Source organism: Ornithorhynchus anatinus, chromosome 3, assembly GCF_004115215.2.
Source record: "Ornithorhynchus anatinus isolate Pmale09 chromosome 3, mOrnAna1.pri.v4, whole genome shotgun sequence".
NCBI lineage: Eukaryota > Metazoa > Chordata > Mammalia > Monotremata > Ornithorhynchidae > Ornithorhynchus > Ornithorhynchus anatinus.
In genome coordinates, this window is record NC_041730.1 from 86,500,900 (window position 1) to 86,523,481 (window position 22,582).

At 48.4% G+C, this 22,582-nt stretch overlaps 1 protein-coding gene across 9 annotated transcripts in view; it reads right to left on the reverse strand.

Moving 5' to 3' along the window:
* The window catches only part of SGPL1 (sphingosine-1-phosphate lyase 1), a 78,830-nt gene that overhangs the window by 55,383 nt on the left and 865 nt on the right, over positions 1-22,582 (reverse strand). For 2 of the 9 annotated variants that reach the window (XM_029060491.2, XM_039911517.1), the window contains exons 1-3: positions 15,675-15,759; positions 11,306-11,482; positions 934-982 (exon numbers count right to left, since the gene is read on the reverse strand). In XM_029060491.2, the coding sequence (XP_028916324.1) occupies positions 934-960 (27 nt within the window). In that variant the 5' untranslated portion in view covers positions 961-982; positions 11,306-11,482; positions 15,675-15,759. The other 7 variants (XM_029060493.2, XM_039911515.1, XM_039911516.1 and 4 more) reach the window with 7 other exon arrangements.

Sequence of the window (22,582 nt, forward strand, 5' to 3'; positions counted from 1 at the left end):
TGCCACTCGTCAGCTGTGTGACTGTGGGCAAGTCACTTAACTTCTCTGTGCCTCAGTTCCCTCATCTGTAAAATGGGGATTAAGACTGTGAGCCCCACGTGGGACAACCTGCTTCCCCTGTGTCTACCCCAGCACTTAGAACAGTGCTCTGCACATAGTAAGCGCTTAACAAATACCAACATTATTATTAAACGGCAGGTCTGCAGCTCTAATACTGCTGTTTTAAAGTCCAGGAGGAATCCCAGCTGCAACCCAAAGTGAAAGCAGTAGTGTGGTGGCCTTACTGGAAAGAGGGGCCTGGAAGTCAGAGGACCTGGGTTCTACTCCTGGCTCTGCCCCTTGCCTGTGGTGTGACCTTAGACAAGTCACTTGATTTCCCTGGGCCTCAGTTTCCTCATCTGTAAAATGGGGATTTGATAGCTGGGTTTGGGGGAGCGGGCATGTTCATTCATTCACTCAAATTTATTAAGCACTTACTGTGTGCTGAACACTGTACTAAGCACTAGGGAAAGTACAATACAAAAATACACAGTGTGTCCCACTAGATTATTTCATATCTACCCTAGTGCTTGGCACATAGTACGCATTTAATATCATCATTATTATTACCACATCCCTGCGTAAACCCCAGCGTGACTTCCCATTTATTTGGCGGCAGCAGTCCTACCATTCTGCAAGAGAACATTCCTTAAAAACAAAGCTACTGCCTCCCAAAACCACACACTAAACTGCCATTCAAGTTGCTCTTTTCCAGGGATCGTGAAACCCACAGAGCAGAGTGTAGGATTTACAGCACCGGGACCCAAAGTCTACACACCCAGGTGTTCTTTATCCTGAACCACTACAGCAATCATCTGCTCCTAAAGGCTACCACTTTGCATTTGGGCACCAGCATTATTTTTTTAAAGAAAACGTGTTTTTAGTCGCACTTACCATCTTTAAGAGGTCCATCCCCAGCATCCCGCTCCTGGGTATCTTCTCTCTGCAAAAAAAAAAAAAAAAAGGTACCGGGTTGTTTACTTGGAAAGGTTTAACCGGTCTGCATCTGTCCTCGCAGCTGCTCGACTGGTCTTGCTCCTTGGGAGGCTCGCACCATCCGTGGCTCCCGGGACCTCCCCACCCCCAGCCCTCTGGATTGTCAAATCCAGATCGTCGACCAACTGCATCATCTCCCTCCCCGCCCTGCTCGGGTCAATCTCTCTGGCCCGGGCCACTCAGCCCGGTGGATTAGAGAAGCAGCATGATTTAGTAGAAAGATCAGAGGCTTGGGAGTCAAGAGGACGTGTTTGTAATCCCGGTTCTGCCGCTCGTCTGCTGTGTGACTTTGGGCAAGTCACTTCACTTCTCTGGGCCTCAGTTCCCTCATCTGTTACATGGGAATTCAATACCTGGGTAGGAGGGAGAGGGTAGATTCATTCATTCACTCAATCATATTTATTAAACCCTTACTATGTGCAGAGCACTGTACTAAGCGCTTGGGAAAGTACAATACAACAATAAAAAATGTGAGCCCCTCATGGGATAACCTGATTACCTCGTATGTACCCAGCACTTAGAACAGTGCTTGGCCCACAGTAAGCACCTAACAAATACCATCATTATTAATTAGGATTATTCTCTGGTCACTAATGATCCGGCCGATCGCCTCTCTTCTCTGGCCAGATTCCCGGCTCCATCTAGACTGTGAGCTCGTGGAGGGCTCAGTATGCAGCTGTAATGTACTTTCCCAAGTGCTTAGCCCAGTGCTTTGCACACAGTAAGTGCTCAACAAATAATAATAATAATAATGTCAACAAATAATAATAATGGTATTTGTTAGGCACTTATTATATGCCCAGCACTGTACTAGGCACCAGGGTGGATTCAAACAAATCAGTTTGGATAGAGTCCCTGTCCCACGTGGGGCTCCCAGTCTCCATCCCCATTTTACAGATGAGGGAACTGAGATCCAGAGAAGAAGAAAAAGAATAATGGTATTTGTTAAGCGCTTACTATGTGACAAGCACTGTCCTAAGCGCTGGGGGAGATACAAGGTGATCAGCCTGTCCCACGGGGGGCTCACAATCTTCCTCCCCATTTTCCAGATGAGGTCGCTGAGGCACAGAGACGTGACTTGCCCCGGGTCTCCCAGCAGACGAGTGGCGGAGCGGGATTAATAATAATGCTGGTATTTGTTAAGCGCTTACTATGTGCCAAGAACTGTTCTAAGCGCTGGGATACAAGGTGATCAGGTTGTCCCACGGGGGGCTCCCAGTCTTCACCCCCATTTTCCAGATGAGATCGCTGAGGCCCAGAGAAGTGACTTGCCCTGGGTCACCCAGCAGACGAGTGGCAGGGCAGGGTTGATAATAATGACAGTATTTGTTAAACGCTTACTACGTGCCAAGCACTGTTTTAAGCACTGGGGTGGGGGGGAGAAATGCAAGGTGATCAGGTTGTCCGACGTGGGGCTCACCAATCTTCATCCCCATTTTCCAGATGAGGTCGCTGAGGCCCAGAAAAGTGACTTGTCCCAGGTCACCCAGCAGATGAGTGGCAGAGTGGGATTACTGATATTAATAATAATAATAATAATGATATTTGTTAAGCACCTATGTGCCAAGCACTGTTCTAAACACTGGGATACAAGGTGATTAGGTTGTCTCACGTGGGGCTCCCAGTCGTCACCCCCATTTTCCAGATGAGGTCGCTGAGGCCCAGAGAAGTGACTTGTTTCGGGTCACCCAGCAGATGAGTGGCAGAGCAGGTTTAATAATAATAATAATGATAGTATTTGTCAAGCACCTACTATGTGCCAAGCACTAAGCGCTGGGGGCGGGGGGGGCGCCAATGCAAGGTAATCAGATTGTCCCATGTGGGGCTCACCTGTCTTCACCCCATTTTCCAGATTTCCAGATGAGGTCACTGAGGCCCAGAGAAGTGACTTGCCCTGGGTCACCAAGCAGACGAGTGGCAGAGCAGGATTAATAATAATAATAATAATAACAATAATAATAGTATTTGTTAAGCGCCTACTATGTGCCAAGCACTGTTCTAAGCGCTGGGGGTGGGGGTTAGAAGATCATCAGGTTGCCCCACGTGGGGCTCCCAGTCTTCAGCCCCATTTTCCAGGTGAGGTCCCTGAGGCCCATAATTAACTTGTCCCGGGTCACCCAGCAGTCAAGTAGCAGAGCGGGATTAATAATAATAATAATAATAATGATAATGATGGTATTTGTTAAGCGCCTACTATGTGCCAAGCACTGTTCTAAGCGTGGGGGTGGGGGGGTTGGAAGATCATCAGGTTGTCCCACGTGGGGCTCCCAGTCTTCACCCCCATTTTCCAGATGAGGTCGCTGAGACCCATAAGTAACTTGCTCGGGTCCCCCAGCAGACGAGTGGCAGAGCGGGATTAATAATAATAATAATAATGCCGGTATTTGTTAAGCACCTACTATGTGCCCAGCACTGTTCTAAGTGCTGGGGGGTGGGGGGGATTAGAAGATCATCAGGTTGTCCCACGTGGGGCTCCCAGTCTTCACCCCCAGCAGACGAGTGGCAGAGCGGGATTAATAATAATAATAATAATAATGCTGGTATTTGTTAAGCACCTACTATGTGCCAAGCACTGTTTTAAGCGCTGGGGGTTACAAGGTGATCAGGTTGTCCCACGTGGGGCTCCCAGTCTTCACCCCCATTTTCCAGGTGAGATCCCTGAGGCCCATAAGTAACTTGCCCCGGGTCCCCCAGCAGACGAGTGGCAGAGCGGGATTAATAATAATAATAATAATAACAATGCTGATAGTTGCTAAGCGCCTACTATGTGCCAAGCACTGCTCTAAGCGCTGGAGGACTGGGGGGAGCTACAAGATCATCAGGTTGTCCCACGTGGGGCTCCCCCCCATTTTCCAGATGAGGTCACTGCGGCCCGGAGCAGCGAAGCGACCCCAAGTCCCCCCAACTGCCAAGGGGGCGGGAATTAGAACCCACGCCCTGTGACTCCCCAGCCGGAGCCACGCCGGATTAGAACCCGGGGCCCAACCGATAAATACGATCGATTGGAGGGAGGGGGGGGGGGAGAGGAAGGGAGGGATAATTGAGCCCCACGGAGACTCAGGCGGCTGCCGCCCGATCGGGATCGATCCCCGGACCGTTCGGCTCCCCCCCCCCCCGCCCCCCATCAGGCTGGGGCTACTTACTGAGCGCCTCCGGGGCGCCGAGCACGATCCGGATTGGGGGTCCCGGCCTGTCCGCCAATGGGGATGGAGCTCTCCGGCCCCGCCCCCCCCTCCCTCCCTCCCCCGGGCCCCTCCCGGCTCTCCCCGCTGCTGGAGACGGGCTCCGGGCCCCGGGGCGCCGCAGCGCAGCGCTTCGCACAGCAGCGCAGCGTTTCGCACAGCAGCGCAGCCCGCGGACACGCGCACCGCCCGGCGGGGAGACCAGGCCCGCCCGGCGGCGGCGGCGGCGGCGCCCCCTGCCGGCCGCCGGCGGGAAGGACGGACGGCGCCCCCTGCCGGCCGCCGGCGGGAAGGACGGGCGGCGCCGGACGACGGGGCGCAGCCGCGCAGCCCCACCTGCCGGCCGACGGCGGGAACTACATCCGCGGCCCGGGGGAGCCCCGCCCCCTCGGCCCTTATACTGTTGGCATTTGTTAATAATAATAATAATGTTGGTATTTGTTAAGCGCTTACTAATGTTCTAAGCGCTGGGGTAGACACAGGGGAATCAGGTTGGCCCACGTGGGGCTCACAGTCTTCATCCCCATTTTACAGATGAGGTCACTGAGGCCCAGAGACTTGCCCACGGTCACACAGCTGACAGGTGGCAGAGCTGGGATTCGAACTCATGAGCTCTGACTCCAAAGCCCAGGCTCTTTCCACTGAGCCACGCTGCTTCTCTAAGCGCTCACTACTACTACTACTACTAATAATATTGGTATTTGTTAAGCGCTTACTATGTGCAGAGCACTGTTCTAAGCGCTGGGGGAGAGACAGGGTAATCAGGTTGTCCCACGTGGGGCTCACAGTCTTCATCCTCATTTTACAGATGAGGTAACTGAGGCACAGAGAAGTTAAGTGACTTGCCCAAGATCACACAGCAGACAAGTGGCAGATTCGGGATTCGAACCCATGACCTCTGACTCCCAAGCCCGGGCTCTTTCCACTGAGCCACGCTGCTTCCCCAGCCACGCTGCTTCCTAGGTGCAGAGCCCTGTTCTAAGCGCTGGGGAATCAGGTTGTCCCACGTGGGGCTCACAGTCTTCATCCCCATTTGACAGATGAGGGAACTGAGGCACAGAGACGTCAAGTGACTTGCTTAGGGTCTTCATAATGTTGGTAGTTGTTAAGTGCTTCCTAGGTGCAGAGCACTGTTCTAAGCGCTGGGGGAGAGACAGAGGAATCAAGTTGTCCCAGGTGGGGCTCACAGTCTTAATACCCATTTGATAGATGAGGGAACTGAGGCATGGAGAAGTGAAGTGACTTGCCCACAGTCCCACAGCTGACAAGTGGCAGAGGTAGGATTAGAACCCATGACCTCTGACTCCAAGGCCCGTGCTCTTTCCACTGAGCCATGCTGCTTCTCCAGCATTATTATTATTATTATTATTATATTGGTATTTGTTAAGCGCTTACTATGTGCAGAGCACTGTTCTAAGCGCTGGGGGAGAGACAGAGGAATCAGGTTGTCCCACGTGAGGCTCACAGTTAATCCCCATTTGACAGATGAGGGAACTGAGGCACAAAGAAGTGAAGTGACTTGCCCACAGTCACACAGCTGACAAGTGGCAGAGTCGGGATTCGAACTCGTGACCTCCGACTCCCAAGCCCGGGCTCTTTCGAACCCATGACCTCTGCCTCCCAAGCCCGGGCTCTTTCCACTGAGCCACGCTGCTGCTTTAGACCCCCCTCGACCCTTAGCCCCGCCCCCTCGACCCTTAGCCCCTCCCCTCTGGACTTAGCCCCGCCCACCAGGTCCTTATCCCCTCCCCCTCGACCCTTAGCCCCGCCCCCTCGGTCCTTAGCTCCTCCCCTCTGGCGTTAACCCCGCCCTCGTGTTAGCCCCGCCCCCTATGTCCTTAGCCCCGCCCCTTAGGTCCTTAGCCCCCTCTAGTCCCTTAGTCCTGCCTCCTCGACCTTTAGCCCCGCCCATATAGTATTAGCCCCGCCCCCATACCCTTAGCCCCGCCCCTCAACCTTTAGCCCCACCCCTCGGCCCTTATCAACCCCCTCTGGTGTTAACCCCGCCCAGGAAATCCTTAGCCCCGCCCCCTGGGTCCTTGACCCCACCCCCTCGTCCCTTAGCCCCGCCCCACAAGGCAAGGCCTAAGGCGGGCGAGGCCCATTCTTCAATCAATCGTATTTGTTGAGGGTCTACTGTGTGCAGAGCACTGTCCTAAACACTTGGAATGTACAATACACAATATTCATTCATTCATTCATTCATTCATTCATTCAATCTTATTTTATGGAGTGCTTACTCTGTGCAGAGCACTGTACTAAGCGCTGGGGTAGATACAAGGTAATCAGATTGTCCCATGTGAGGCTCACAGTCTTCATCCCCATTTTACAGATGAGGTAACTGAGGCCCAGAGAAGTTAAGTGACTTGCCCACAGTCACAAAGCTGACAAGTGGCAGAGCTGGGATTCGAACCCATGACCTCTGAATCCCAAGCCCGTGCTCTTTCCACTGAGCCATGCTGATGAGGGCTTACTATGTGAGGAGCACTGTACTAAGCGCTTGGAATGTACACTAGACAATATTCATTGATTCATTCAGTCGTATTTGTTGAGGGCTTACTGTGTGCACAGCACTTTACTAAGCCCTTGGAATGTACAATACACAATATTCATTCATTCAATCGTATTTATTGAGTGCTTACTCTGTGCGGAGCACTGTACTAAGCTCTTGGAAAGTACAGTTCAGCACCTGTTAGAGACAGTCTTTACCCAACAGGATCAGAGTCTAGAAGATCCCTTTGGTTCTACTAGAGAAGCAGCGTGGCTCAGTGGGAAAAGCCCGGGCTTGGCAGTCAGAGGTCAGGGGTTCTAATCCCGGTTCCGCCGCTTGTCAGCTGCGTGACTTTGGGTAAATCACTTCACTTCTCTGGGCCTCAGTTACCTCATCTGGAAAATGGGGATTAAGACTGTGAGCCCCACATGGGACAATCTGATAACCTTGTAGTAAAGTGACTTGCCCAAGGTCACACAGCAGACAAGTGGCAGAGCAGGGATTAGAACCCATATCCTCTGACTCCCAAGCCCGTGCTCTTTTCATTAAACCATGCTGCTTCTCTAGGACAAGTGACTTCACTTCTCTGGGCCTCAGTTACCTCATCAACAAAATGGGGATTAAGGCTGTGAGCCCCAGGTGGGAGAGGAACTGTGTTCAACCTGATTTACTTGTATCCACTCCAGCCCCTAGTACAATGCCTGGCACATAGTAAGCTCTTAACAAATACCATAATTATTATTAATCCTGGCTTCGCCACATATCTGCTGTGTGACCTTAACATTTCTGTGCCTCAGTTCCCTCGTTTGTAAAATGGGGAATAAGACTGCGAGCCTCATGTGGGACAGGGACTGTGACCAACCTTAATTAATTAGTATCTACCTCTGCACTTAGAGCAGTGCTTGGCACATAGTAAGCACTTAACAAATACCATAACTATTATTGAATCCTGCCTCCAACACTTGTTTGCTGTGTGACTTACCCCAGGTCACTTCACTTCTCTGGGCCTCAGTTGCCTCCCCCGACAGGGACTGTGTCCAACCCGATTTGCTTGTATGCAGCTCAGTGCTCAGTACGGTGCCTGGCACATAATAAGCACTTAAATACCATAATTATTATTATTATTCATTCAATCAATCGCATTTATTGAGCACTTACTGTGTACAGAGCACTCTAGTAAATGCTTGGAAGAGTGCAATGCCACAATAAAAGACACATTCCCTTCCACCATTGGTCCTGTGGTCTATTCATCAGGGCTGTCTTCGTGAAGACTGTTGTCTATTTGACACTCTCTAGACCTGTTGTGCGTAGGGAACATGTCTAGCAACTCTGATGTATCATACTCTCTCAAGTGCTTAGTACGCTGTTTGGCACACAATAAGTACTCAGTAAATACAATTGATTGATTAGCTAATTTTAGCCCCCCGTTGGTGGGGTTCAACCCCCTTTTCCAAGATCATAAGGAACCAGGGATCTGGGGGCGTGTTCCTAGCGACCCCTTCAGTCTGGTCCACTCCCTCTTCCTCTCTTCCCTGGGTTTCACTGCCCACCCCCCAATACGCCACAGAAAACTCAAAGCTACAAACGACAAAAAAAAAAAAGAGTGGAAGAATCCTCTTTAACCTTTTTATGATTCATGGAGAGATGGTTGAAGGAAACAAATACCACAAAAAAAAAAAAATTGGGCAACAGGAAGGGTCATAAATGAGAACCACCGATGGATCAGACAGAAAATATGTTTTAAATATAATCTGTAATCTACCCTTGTAGGTAGAGGCTCTCCATCACCTCGCCCCTTCCTACCTCTCCTCCCTTCTCTCTTTCCACTGCCCACCCGGCACGCTCCGCTCCTCTGCCGCCCACCTCCTCACCGTCCCCCGGTCTCGCCTATCCCGCCGTCGACCCCCGGGCCACGTCCTCCCGCAGTCCCGGAACGCCCTCCCTCCTCACCTCCGCCAGACTGATTCTCTTCCCCTCTTCAAAACCCTACTTAAAACTCACCTCCTCCGAGAGGCCTTCCCAGACTGAGCTCCCCTTCTCCCTCTACTCCCTCTACCGCCCCCCCCTTCACCTCTCCGCAGCTTAACCCTCTTTTCCCCATTTCCCTCTGCTCCTCCCCCTCTCCCTTCCCATCCCCTCAGCACTGTACTCCTCTGCTCAACTGTATATATTTTCATTACCCTATTCATTTTGTTAATGAAATGTACATCGCCTTGATTCTATTTAGTTGCCATTGTTTTCGAGATGTTCTTCCCCTTGACTCTATTTATTGCCATTGTTCTCGTCTGTCCGTCTCCCCCGATTAGACCGTAAGCCCGTCAAACGGCAGGGACTGTCTCTATCTGTTGCCGACTTGTTCATTCCAAGCGCTTAGTACAGTGTTCTGCACATAGTAAACCACTCAATAAATACTACTGAATGAATCTTTGAAATAAAAATCCAAAATCCAATATTTTAATAGGAGTAAAGTACTTGGAGTTCCTTGTAAAAAAAGTGCTACCAGCAGAAGCAGTGTGGCCTAGTAGATAAACGTAGGCCTGGGAGCCAAAGAATCTGGGTTCCAGTCCCAGCTCTGCTGCTTGCTTGCTACGTGACCTTGAGAATATCACTTAACTTATCTGTGCCTCAGTTTCCTCAACTGCAAATGGATATTCAATACCTGTTCTCCCTCTTACATTGTAAATTCCATCTGGGATCTGATGACCTTGTTTCTACCCCAGCACTTAGTACAGTACTTGGCTCATAGTAAGCATTTAAATACCACAATCATCATTATTAGAGCCATCTGTCTCCCAGTTGAATCTGCTCCTTGTACACCAGGCCACAACATTAGTCAAGCACCTTGTAAAATCCTCTATTGTGGAGATTTTTCAAAATCTGATTCTTGGGCACTTATCAGGAAACACAACCTCCTGAATGATGACTCTATATTTATTTATGTAATTCCTTCCTCAAGACTGCAAATAATAAGTTGCCATCTATATTATTTCAGGTTTGAAGAAACATCTTCCCTTCTCACTTGCCCCCCAACCTCTGCTGGCTTCCCTTTCTTCCAGTCCAAAGAGTTTAAGAGTGGGAACAAAAGGTTTCTAAACTGGCAGACTGAGAACTCTCTGCTGATGGAAGTGGGAAAGGGATCCAGACCTGTGTGTGGTTTAGCTTCAGCTCTTCAGGTACCCCTCCTCTACTCCCTTGCCATCTTGTTTGCTCCTCTTGCCCTGCAGCTCCAGCTCTCCATCAATACCCAACTTCCACACATCTCCCAATAAAGAAGAAGCGGTGGGGCTTAGTGGAAAGAGCACAGGCTTGGGAGTCAGAGGTCATGGGTTTTTAATCCTGGCTCCACCACTTGTCAGCTCTGTGACTTTGGGCAAGTCACTTTACTTCTCTGTGCCTCAGTTACCTCATCTGTAAAATGGGGATTAAGACTGTGAGCCTCACGTGGATCAACCTGATTACCTTCTATCAACCCCAGGGCTTAGAACAGTGCTTTGCACATAGTAAGCACTTAACAAATACCATAATTATTATTATTATTATGACAGACTGAGGCACAAGCAGGCAATAGAGAAGCAGTAGCGGATACAGCCCGGGCCTGGGAGTCAGAAGGACCTGGGTTTTAATCCCAGCTCCGCTACTTGTCTGCTGTATGAATTTGGGTAAGCCACCTCACTTCTCTGTGCTTCAGTTACCTCATCTGTAAAGTGGGGATTAAGAATGTGAGCCCCATGTAGGATAGGGATTGTATCCATTCTGATTGCCTTGTATTTACACCAGCTTTTGGAACATTGTCTCCCACTGCACTTAAATACAATAAAAAAGGTCTACTTGCCCATTAGCCGTCATATATCTTCTCATGTGTAGGTGAGGCTCTGAGGGGAAACACCTCTGCCATGGTCCTTTTCAGAGTCAGGGGGTAGAGATGAGGCCTCTGACCCTCCATAGAGGACCTGGGTTCTAATTCAATCATATTTATTGAGCGCTTACTGTGTGCAGAGCACTGTACTAAAGGCTTGGGAGAGTACAATATAACAATAAACAGACACATTCCCTGCCCACAATGAATTTAGAGACTAGAGCCCGGTTCTAATCTGGGCTCCACCACAAACCAAGTTCTGTGTGAACTAGGGCAAGTCACTTAACTTCTCTGTACCCCAAGTTCCCTCACCAGCAAAATGGGGATTCAAAACCTGTTCTTCCTCCTCCCTCAAATTGAGCCCCATATGGGACCTGATGATCCTGTGTCTGCCCCAGCATATAGTACAGTGCTTGGCACATAATAAGCACATAAATACCACAATTATTCTTCCTCCAGGCTATCCTCCCCATCCCTCTCACTGAGAGGTTGGCCAGTTTGTTTAGTAATAATTATGGTACTCAAGTGCTTACTATGTGCCAAGCACTGTTCTAAGATCTGGGGTAGATACAAGTTAAGCAGGTAAGCCAGAGTCACTGTCCCTTAGTTCTTATCTCAGAGGGAAGCTGCTAGGCTTCGGGGGTGGGTAGGGAGTAGGGGGTTGCCATCGTATCACCAAGGTGGGAATAGGGAACTTTCTACCCAATTTCCAAGACCTACCAGAGAGACTCCATTGCTTACCTGGCAGTGGCATCTGCTGGGTAACCTGCGTGTGACTGGCTCTTCAGCTTCTCGCCCGTTCACGGTGCAGAGAGATCCCTCGGGATTGGCTCCTGGCGAGGCTTTGCCCACAAGATCTCCCTAGGCTATCACGCAGAGGGGTGGTTTGTTGTGATGGTTCCTGTCTGTCAAGGGAGCCTGAAAACACAAAAACAGCAACAGTGAGCTCAAGCACCACAACACCACTGAGCCCCGGGAGAGGAGGAGGAGGAAGGACGAGGAGGAGGAGGAAGGACGAGGAGGAGGAGAAGGGAAGAGAGAGCTATAGCAATCAGAGAAAGGTGCAAATTCCCCACAAAGAGAGGCAGACTCAGGAACATCACCTTGCTGGAGTGGACCACAATGGAATTGTGACTGTCGGATAGTGTCCTGCTTAGCACTGCGTTCTAAATTCAAATGACAGAAGCCACAGCACAGGAAGAGTTATCTCCAGAGGAAATGCTGTTCCCAGATTTTTCAAACTCCCCAGAACCATCAAAGGGAGGAAAAGACAGCTTCTCAAAAATAAATAAATCTGTCACAGGCAAACTTGGAGCCGAACACAATGAGAGCAGGTGCTTGATCTGGAAAAGAAGGCTGAGAGAGCACAAGGACACGGAACTCTGTTTGGGAGGGAGAGTAGCCCATCCCAACAAGGAAGAAGGAAATCTGGTTGGGACCAGTTCCACCCAAATTTCCACCAACATTGTCTGTAACTGATTCAAGCAGGCGTCATCCTGAACCTGGCCCAGCACTTTAGAATTCCTGCCACAGTCTCACAAGCCAACTGGTTCCCTTCCTCGAACAGGTGTGCTGTTTACCCCAGCTGCTGTGTAGTGAGCTGAGAGCCAGGAGGACAAAAAAATGATTTCAGTACAAATTAAAGCACAGTCTCAAAGGATGCAATAGAAGGTGGCTGTTAAGAAGCTTTATAAGATAGACCAGTCTTTCAGGTAGCTGCTGACAGAGGGATTTCTCCCCTCAGGTGAAGGCTAAACTAAGGAGCGTGGTCTAGTGGATAGACCACGGGTCTGAGGGTCAGAAGGATCTGGGTTCTAATCCTCATTCTGCCACTTGTCTGCCATGGGGCTCTGGGCAAGTCACCTTGCTTCTCTGGGCCTTAGTTACCTCATCTGTAAAATGAAAATTAAAAATTTCAAGTCCCATGTGGGACATGGACTGTGTCCAACCCAATTATCTTGTATCTACCACAGCGCTTAGTACAATACCTGGTACACAGTAAACACTTAACAAATGTTATTAAAAAAAGGAAGTCTGGGCTACCCCGCATCTGGTCCTGAAGCAGTCAGGCTCTGTAGAGGGTCCTGTCCTTAGAGCAGCAAAGAACTGAATGTACACATGGGAGAAGTGATTTGGATGCTTTATAAGTCTACTCAGGGGTCAGTCTCTCAGTTAGATATTCCAAGGGACTCCCTGAGTGACTCACTAAGGACTTATTAAGCATTAAAAGAAGGGAGTGGGCGATGAGGAAAAGTGGGACTTAGTCTGGGAAGGCCTCTTGGAGGAGATGTGCCTTCAGTAAGGCTTGGAAGTGCAAGGGAGAGTAATTTTCTGGTGGATTTGAGGAGAGAGGACATTCCAGGCCAGAGGCAGGACATAGGCCAGGGGTTGGCAGTGAGACAGGTGAGACTGAGGTACAGTGAGAAGGTTAGCACCAGAGGAGTGAAGTATGCAGGCTGGGTTGTAGAAGGTGAGAAGTAAGGTGAAGTGGTGGGGGCCTTGGAGGGGCAAGGTGATGGAGTCTTTAAAGCCAATGGTGAGGAGTTTTTATTTGATAAAGAGGAGGATAGGCAACCACTGGAGACTTTTGAGGAGGGGGTGGTGACCTGTGTAGAAAGATGATCTGGGAAGTGGAGTGAAGTATGGACTGGAGAGGAGAGAGGCAGGGGCTTGGGAGGTCAATAAGGACGCTGATGCAGTAATCTAGGCAAGATGGGATGAGTGACTGTATTAACGTGGTAGCAGTTTGGATGGAGAGGAAAGGGCGGATTTTAGCGATGATGTGAAGGTCGGAAGGACGGGATTTGGTGACAGATTGAATATGTGGGTTGAATTACAGAGAAGAGTCAAGGATAATGCCAAGGTTACAAACTTGTGAGACAGGAAGGATGGTGGTGCCATCTACAGTGACAGGAAAGTCGGGGAGGGGACAGGGTTGGGGTGGGGGTGGGGAAGATAAGGAGCTCTGTTTTGGAGTTGTTAAGTTTGAGGTGATGGGAGGACATCCAAATAGAGATGTCTTAAAGGCTGGAGGAGATGTGAGCCTGGAAAGAGGGAGAAAGATCAGGAGAGGAGATGTAGATTTGGGTATCATTCTCATAGAGATGATAGTTGGAGCCATGGAAGAGAATGAGTTCTCCAAAGGAGTGAGTGTACATGGAGAATAGAAGGGGACCTGCAAATGAACCTTGAGGGACCCCCACAATTAGGGGGTAGGAGGCAGAGGAGGAGCCCGAGAAGGAGACTGAGAATGAATGGCCAGAGAGATAAGAGGAGAACCAGGAGAGGTCAGAGTCAGTGAAGCCAATGTTGGATAACTTTTCCAGGAGAAGGGGAACAATTCGACCCCACTGTGACCCATTGTCATAGTGTTGACAATTCAAAACTGTGGACCACAAATACAATTCACTGATTGTTTGGCTAAAGGATTTCTAGAGCCTGGATTCCAGTGGGGTAAATCCGGGAAGGCTTCTTGGAGGAAGTAGTTTTCCCTAATCATTCAAAGGAGGGAAATGGAACTGGTTTGACCAAGAGGAGAGGGGAATAGCATATACAATGGCTTGGAAAATGTCTCCTGACCTGGCCTTCGCCTTGCCTCCCAAGACAAGGGATTCTGGGGGAATTAAAGGAGTCCTAGTTCCCCCTCCCTCTTGCACTTACCATATGTACCTCATATTAAGGAGTTTAGGGGAAAAGTACTGGGTAGGAAATGGTTAAGTGGGTACACTTACTTAGGCATGAAGCAGGAGTGCTTAGCAGGGGGTGGAGTGGAAGTCAGAGGAGGTTAGAGCTATAGCGGTTGGTGGTGTCTTTTCCAATCCATTGTTTCTTTTAATTTGATGCCCCAGGAGGTGAAGCTGGTAAAGTTCTTTTCCAATTCCTTCAGAAAGTACTTTGTCACTAGGAGACCCACTTGAGATGTTTACCACACCTTCTCCAGCCCAACTTTAAAAAGAGGAGTTTCTGCTGAGTTGGAAAGGCTTTTTCATGCTTTCTGCATTTCTGATTTCAGCAAGGCACTCTTCTTGGGACCGAGAAAATACACCCAGAGAAGTCCTGACCTGATTGCAGCTAGGATTAACGTAGGAGAGCCTAACCTTGAAAGAGATCTCTGAGTAGCTTAGGAGATTTTACAAAAAAGGTTTTGGTCCACGGTGGCTCCCAAGGGCCTCCGGACAATAACCTACGAGCTGCAAGTAGTGGGAGAGCCACTGATAGAGGGAGGTCTGGGGCCTGTCAGTTTTTTGAAGCTTACAATAAAGCAGTAGAATTCATCAGTTTGAATGCTTACTGTACTTAGCTCTGTACTGAGCACTTGGGAGCAGCATGGCATAGCAGAAAAGAAAACTGATCTGGGAGTCAGAGGACCTGGGTTCTAATCCCACCTCTGCTACTTGCCTGCTTTGTGATCTTGGGCAAGTCACTTAACTTCTCAGCCTCAGTTACCTCACCTGTAAAAAGAAAAGCAGCGTGGCAAAGTAGACAGAGCATGGCCCCGGGTGTTAGAAAGTTGTGGGTTCTAATTCTAGTCCTGCCACTTGTCTGCTGTGTGACCTTAGGCAAGTCACATAACTTCTCTGGATCTGTTACTTTATAAAATGGAGATTAAGATCGTGAGCGCCATGTGAGACAGGGACTGTGTCCAACCTGATTAGGTTGTATCTATCCTAGCCCTTAGAATAGTGCTTGACATAGTAAGAACTTAAATACTACCATCATCACCATTATTATTATTATACATGCTTCCCTCTGACTTAGAATGTGAGCCCTGTGTGGGGCGGGACTGTGTCTGACCTGATTATTTTATATCTACCAGTGCTTAGAATAGTGCTTGGCATATAATAAGCATTTAACATACCACTATTACTATTATTAGGAGAGTAATACAGAGTTAGTAGACACAATCCCTGCCCTTAAAAAGCCTATAAGATCAGACCAAATGACCTCAAATTCATCTTAGCCCCCAATTCTATGAGAAGCAATTTAGTATTTCTCAGACATTTGACAGGAACTCAAAGTTATTATTATAATTCATATTTGGTGTGGGTGGAAGATAGTAAGCCCTTGGGGGGCATTTCTACCCTGACTGTTTTGGACATGTTTGTCTCACCTGTTCTGTCTGAGCCTAGTTCATCCAACCGGAACATAATTACAATGCAAATCCCGGGTAAACAGGATCAGGAGTAATTAGAGCCTCATTACCTAAGAAGGACTCTTCGCTCCTCCCAGTGGAACAGGTTTTCCAACAACTACTCCACTCCTAGAAAAGGTGGAGGCACGTGAGCATTTCCACAGACCTTTTTGGGCAGCAGTGGCATAGAAGAGAGTCGAGGGCAGAGACTCAAGTTTACCAAGTAGAAGGAGGCAGTGGTAAACCACTTCTGTGTTTTTACCAAGAAAACTGTAGATCAACTATCAGAAAGATTGCAGGTGGAGGTGGGGCATTCTGGAAGAGATGCATCTGTGACATCGCTATGGGTCAGAGATGACTCAACAGCATAAGACAAGGCAATAAAACCTTGGCTTTATCAGCAAGGTTGACTTAAAATGGTTATGGATTATGAGGGCAATGAAAGATTCTACTTCTCTTTAGCTAAGCTACAAGTCGGAATTGCTCTCCATCTTCAGCACCCAAGGCCACTAGGTTGGGTAATGTTACCACCTGGGATTTATGTAGGCCCTCTGGTCTCAATTATTAACAGTGAAGGAGGGGCTAAGTGGCACAGATGAGATCAAGTCAACAGATAATGCAAAAGCATCTAAAGTAGTGGATAGAGTATGGGCTTGGGAGGCAGAAGGTCATGGGCTCTACTCTCAGATCGTGTGTGGCCTTGGGCAAGTCACTTCTGTGCCTCAGTTACCCCATCTGTAAAAGGGGGATTAAGCCTGTGAGCCCCATGCAGAACATGGACTATGTCCAACCCAATTTGCTTGTATTCACTCCACTGTCAGCAGGGTTAGTGGAGCTTGGCAAGGAGGAGTCGTCCTGGGCTAGTGGAGCTTGGAGAGACCCAGCAGGACTAGTCCAATTCTATGATGCCAAGTCTATGAGCAGCTTCCATGGGCAGGATTTGCAGAAACTGGTGATGTTGGGCTTGATGTTACAGGCGGCACTATGTGGGAGGTTGGAAAAGTCAGGTTCTGAGTTTCAGACAAGCAGGTGCCACTTTTGGGAGAAAAGTAGAGTCAATGTGGCTTAGTAGAAAGAACAAAAGACTGGGAATCAGGAGACCTGGGTTCTAGTTCCAGTTATGTTAATAGCCTTGGGTAACCTTGGGAAGCTGGACCTCAGTTTCATCATCTGTAAAGTGGGAATGATAGATTGCAGGCACTGTGTAGGATAAAGTTGTGTGTTCTGGTAATTTTGTAACTACCCTAGTTCATTCAATCGCATTTGAACCCTTACTGTGGGCCAAACACTGTACGAAACACTTGGGAGAGTACAATAGGACAGAAAAATTCCCTGCCCACTACAAGCTCACAATTTAGAGGGGAGAGAGATACAAGTCACTTAACTTCTCTGTGCCTCAATTCCATTATCTGAAAATGGGGATTAAGTCTATGAGCCCCACTGGGATAACCTGATTACCTTTTATCTACCCCAGTGCTTAGAAAAGTGCCTGGCACATAGTAAGTGCTTAACAAATACCATCATTATCATTGTTAAGGACTAAAAGTCATAGTCAATTGTATCAGAGTGCTTACTGTGTGCAAAGCACTGTACTAAACACTTGGGAGAGTAGAGTATAACAACAGACATATTCCCTGTCCACAGTGAGAGTACAGTCTAGAAGGGGAGACAGACATTAAAATAAATAAATTACAGATATGTACATAAGTGCTTTAGGGCTGGGAGGTGAAATGAATAAAGGGAGCAAATCCAAGTGATGCAAAAGAGAGTGGGAGAAGGGGAAAGGAGGGCTTAGTCAGGGAAGTCCTCTTGGAGGACATGTGCCATCATAGGGTTTTGAAGCGGAGGGAGAGTAATTATTAGAGAAGCATCAGGCTTGGAGAAGTTAATTTAAAATAAATTAGACTTTAAATTTAAAAAAATCCATCTCAGCTAATGCTCAAAATAATTTAACTGACAGACTTTCAAAAGTTGAGTTAATTTGTTTCTAAAGAAGCGCAAAGGGAATAGGAGGGTAAATTCTCCATTTTACAGATTTGGACAATGAAGGGGCAGAGAGGGAAAGAAACTTGCATAGAGTCCCACAAGGAATCAACTAGAATTGGTTCAGTCCAACAAGAGGGCTTAATCCACCACTCGGCTATAACCCAAAGCTTCAGCAGCCCAAAGTGCTAGTAAGAACAGCAATATTAATCAGGTATTTAGTTAAAGAAAGGGGCCATTCTAGAAAGACCAAAGAAAAATACGCAGAACCACCTCCATTTTCCAGTCCTCCTGCCTAGGTTTGCAATCCACCAGGCGTATAGCACCAACCCCTTTATGACTTCATAAAGCATTCCCTGAACCTGGCTGCTCTTTTGCTTCCCAACTTCAAGCCTAGTGTTAAAGCCTACAAAAAGGAAGATCACCACTTCCTGGTAGGATCAGAGTTAGGCCCAACTAGAAGGGTCCAACCAGCTTGTCTTGGGGCACCAGAAATGCCCTACTTATGCCAGAAGCTGTTGTGTACTGAACCCGGATTACGGCAAGAGGATGGGTGCATTTGGAAACCTGAGGACTGTGTGATTCCCAAACTGCCAACTTCCTTCCTTTGCCTTCCTCTTAAGGGTCTTTGAGACCAAGGGCCAAGAATATGCAGTTCAAAAAAGCTTCTAGGGTTAGTGTGGCCCTCCAGCAGATCAAACAAATATCCAGAAGACCAAGCACTGAGCACCTTCCAGGGACTGTCTGGCCTGATATTGCTAAGGTGCAGGGTGTGAAACAGATGAAAGACACCGTAGTTCTCATACTGTACTAGGTAACTGAATTAATTTTCCCCAGTCGAGGCTAGCTGACCCTACTAACATTTCACACCAGGAACACATGCTCACTGTGTGATCAGTTAAAGCCCAAAACAAGCTTTGGCTTCTCTTTCCCTGGCATAGATTCATTCATTCAGTCACAGCTCATGAGTTCGAATCCCAGCTCTGCCACCTGTCAGGTGTGTGACTGTGGGCAAGTCACTTAACTTCTCTGTGCCTCAGTTCCCTCATCTGTAAAATGGGGATTAAGACTGTGAGCCCCACGTGGGACAACCTGCTTCCCCTGTGTCTACCCCAGCGCTTAGAACAGTGCTCGGCACATAGTAAGCGCTTAACAAATACCAACATTATTATTTATTGAGCATTTACTGTATGCAAAGCACCTTACTAAGTGTTTAGGAGACTGCAATATAACAATAAACAGACACCTTCCCTTCCCACAGTGAGGTCACAGTCTAGAGATTGGGTTAGGAACATATTGAGGATGAAGAGAACTTAGCTCATGATGGTTGGGACAGGCCTCCACAGGCCATGTTTGGATGGGCTTTTGTTTGGAGAGGAAGCTGGCAGAGGAGGTGGCATAAGGGAGAAGCAGCATGGCCTAGTGGAAAGAGCGTGGGCTTGGAAGTCAAAGGACCTGGATTCTGATCCCGGCTTGGTCACTTGCCTGTTGTGTGACCTTGGGCAAGTCACTTAATTTCTCTGTGCCTCAGTTTGCTCATCTGTAAAATGGGGCTTCAATATCTGTTTTCCCTCTTCCTTTTACTGTGAGCCCCCAGGTGAGATAGGGACTCTGTCCTACCAGATTATCTTCCATCTACCCCAGTACTTAGTACAGTGCTTGGCATATAGTAAGCACTTAAATATTATTATTATTATTATAAGCAGGAGGAGCTGAATGCGAGTAAGTTGATGGGCACAATGCTGGGTTTGGGGGGAGCCAGGAACTAGTGGGAATCAAGGACAGGGATGGGGAAAATAGAGGGCAGAGTATTGAAGGTCATGGTGAACATTCTAAAACGTCTGGACCAGAGTGACTGTGGCTTCCAGTTGCTCCAGACAACAGGTGCTACGGGTTTCACTTCCCTGGTGTCAATCAGAGGGGAAGAGCCTGGCTGGTTGGGCGGCAGACAGCCTCTTACAGTTTGGGGGCCTCCTGGAGTGGGGGATCCCTGGAGGAATGTCTCCAGCCTTCTCCTAAAGCACAGAGGGTTTACTTGCTGAAAGCTCTCAGGCACATAGACATTTCACAGAGTGCATGTTTGAGAATGGGCCACAAGGCCTCAGAACTGTCAAAGTCCTCCAGAGGTCATACGGTCCATGATAATAGTTGTCATATTTGTTAGGCACTTACTATATGCCAGGCACTGTACTAAGAGCTGGGGTAGATACAATCAAATCGGGTTGGACATAGTGCCTGTCCCACATGGGGCTCACAGTCTCAATCCCCATTTTACAGATGAGGTCCCTGAGGCCCAGAGAAGTGAAGTGACTTACCCAAGGTGGCACAGCAGGCAAGTGGCAGAGTTGGGCTTAGGACTCAGGTCCTTCTGAGATCCAGGACTGTGCTCTATCCATTAGGCCATGCTGCTTCCTTCTGCTTCCAAGTACAACTGTACCTAGACCATGCAAGATGTCTAAAGCTTATAAACCCACATAACAGTTATGGCCAGGTATCATGTCAGTCAACTATATTAAATTGTACTCTCCCAACTTGCTCTACCCACAGTAAGTGCTCAATAAACACCACTGATTGGTTGACTCATTGATAGAAAAGATTTTTTAAAACTCCCTGGTAAGGTAAGTGACTTTCGTTTGAACCTGATATCCGCAGTAGCTGAGTTCAGAGACAGACCAGTGGTGAATGGTGGGGAGATTGCTCAGTTGGGTACCAAGCAGAGAAAAGGAAGGGGCAAGTTCAGGATCAAAGCTCGGCAGTTCTGGACTCCCAGTTTTCCTGGAGCGGGTCACAATGCCTGGAAATGAGATCGCTGGTTCAGAGGAAGGTGGCTGCCTTTGAACTCTTCAGCACAGGAAGTGATGAATCTCCAGGCTTTGAGGTGGGGGGCCTGGGGTCTCCAAATGTCCAGCTGTACTGTTTGTGGGGCAGAGAGGAAGACTTAGAGTCTTTCTGAGGAAAGGAGGAAGATTCTCAGCCTGAACAGCAAGGAAACTTAGGTTGTGTAGACAGTAATAATAATAATGATGATGATGGCATTTATTAAGTACTTACTATGTGCCAGGCACTGTACTAAGTGCTGGGGTGGATACAAACAAATCGGGTTGGACACAGTCCATGTCCCGCATGGGGCTCACAGTCTCAATCCCCATTTTACAGATGGGGTAACTGAGGCCCAGAGAAGTGAAGTGACTTTGCCAAGGTCACACAGCAGACGAGTGGTGGAGCCAGGATTAGAACCCATGTCCTTCTTACTTCCAGGCCTGTGCTCTATCCATTATGCCATGCTGCTTCCTCTGATGGCCCTCAGAAATACCAGACCAGGAGACACACATGAAGTGAATGTTGCAGGGTTACCCTAGGCACTCAGCATAAGGGGATGATGTCTTGTGATTCTAGTGCATTTCTTCGAGTAGACCCCTGAGCCTCTGACTTGTTCTAGAGCCTCTGTGTTGCCCTTCTACATCTATGTGAACTCTAGTGCTGCGCCTGAGCAGTGGAACTTGATAGGAGAAGTTGCTGGGGTGGGAAGCTTGTTGCTGAAAATTCAAGAAAGAGCATAAAAGCAACTGTTCGAGTTGGAGTGGGAGACAGGTCAACTGAGATGGGAGACAAGTCAGCTGAAAACTGGGCTTTTTCCAGACTCCCTTTCTTAAAATCTCCAGTTAAGGTGAGAAGATTTATTTGCTTATTTGCCTGGAGGCAGAGGGTTGGGCCCAAAGATACATCAAGGTCTCTTTGAGCAAACAGCCTTACTGGAAGTCCCTGATTTGCCCAGAAGTCTTGGCTGCCAGCCTACCCCTGAAGGAGACCACCCAGCCAGCTTCTGTTTCTTTTTCTCTCTCACTGCTGGTAGGCAGTGCTGGTATACGGTAATAATAATGTTGGTATTTGTTAAGCGCTTACTATGTGCAGAGCACTGTTCTAAGCGCTGGGGTAGACACAGGGGAATCAGGTTGTCCCACGTGGGGCTCGCAGTCTTCATCCCCATTTTACAGATGAGGGAACTGAGGCACAGAGAAGTTAAGTGACTTGCCCACAGTCACACAGCTGACAAGTGGCAGAGCTGGGATTCGAACTCATGAGCCCTGACTCCAAAGCCCGTGCTCTTTCCACTGCGCCACGCTGGGTCTTCCAGAGAGCCAGTGGTTCCAGGCATTGTTCTCCCCTTGCCCACAGAAGAATCTGGTCAACTGGACTCTGGTCATTATGAACAGAAGAAACTGGTCAATCTGGTCAGTTGCCTCTTAACGATGGTAAACCTCCCAGGGAAGCGATGGAGAAGGGTGGGGAGTTACTGGTGTTTTTTTTTTATGGTATTTGTTAAGCACTTACTATGTGCCAGGCACTGTTCTAAGCACTAGGGTAGATGCAAAGTAATCAGGTTGGCCATGGGACTTATAGTCCACGTGGGGTTTACAGTCTTAATTCCCAGATCAATCCCCAGTTACCTTAATCAGAGGAGGTAACTAAGGCACAGACCTGCCCAAGGTCACATGGTAGACAGGTGGCAGCCTCAGGATTAGAACTCAGCTCCTTCTGATTCTCAGCCCATGGTCTATCCTCTAGGCTATGCTGTCTGCTCTCTAGATATATTAATATTGAGAAAACCACCAAACACGTGCCCATGCACACACGCACACACACATTCCTTTCCCCATTATTTTTCTCCCCCTCTCCTTCTCTCTTTCCTTTACTTTTTTTCCCTTTCCGCCTCTCTATTTCTCTTTGAAATTCTGGCATCTGAAAGGGGATGGAGGCCAAGTCTGGTTGTCTGAGTAAACTGATTCTAGCAGCTGAACTCTTCTCTCCCTCCCCACTTCCTTCTGGAAGCCTTCAGCATTTCACCAGTGCCAGTGGTGGGAACTGGGCCTAATGGGAGTGGAGCTATTTAGTGGCACCATCTA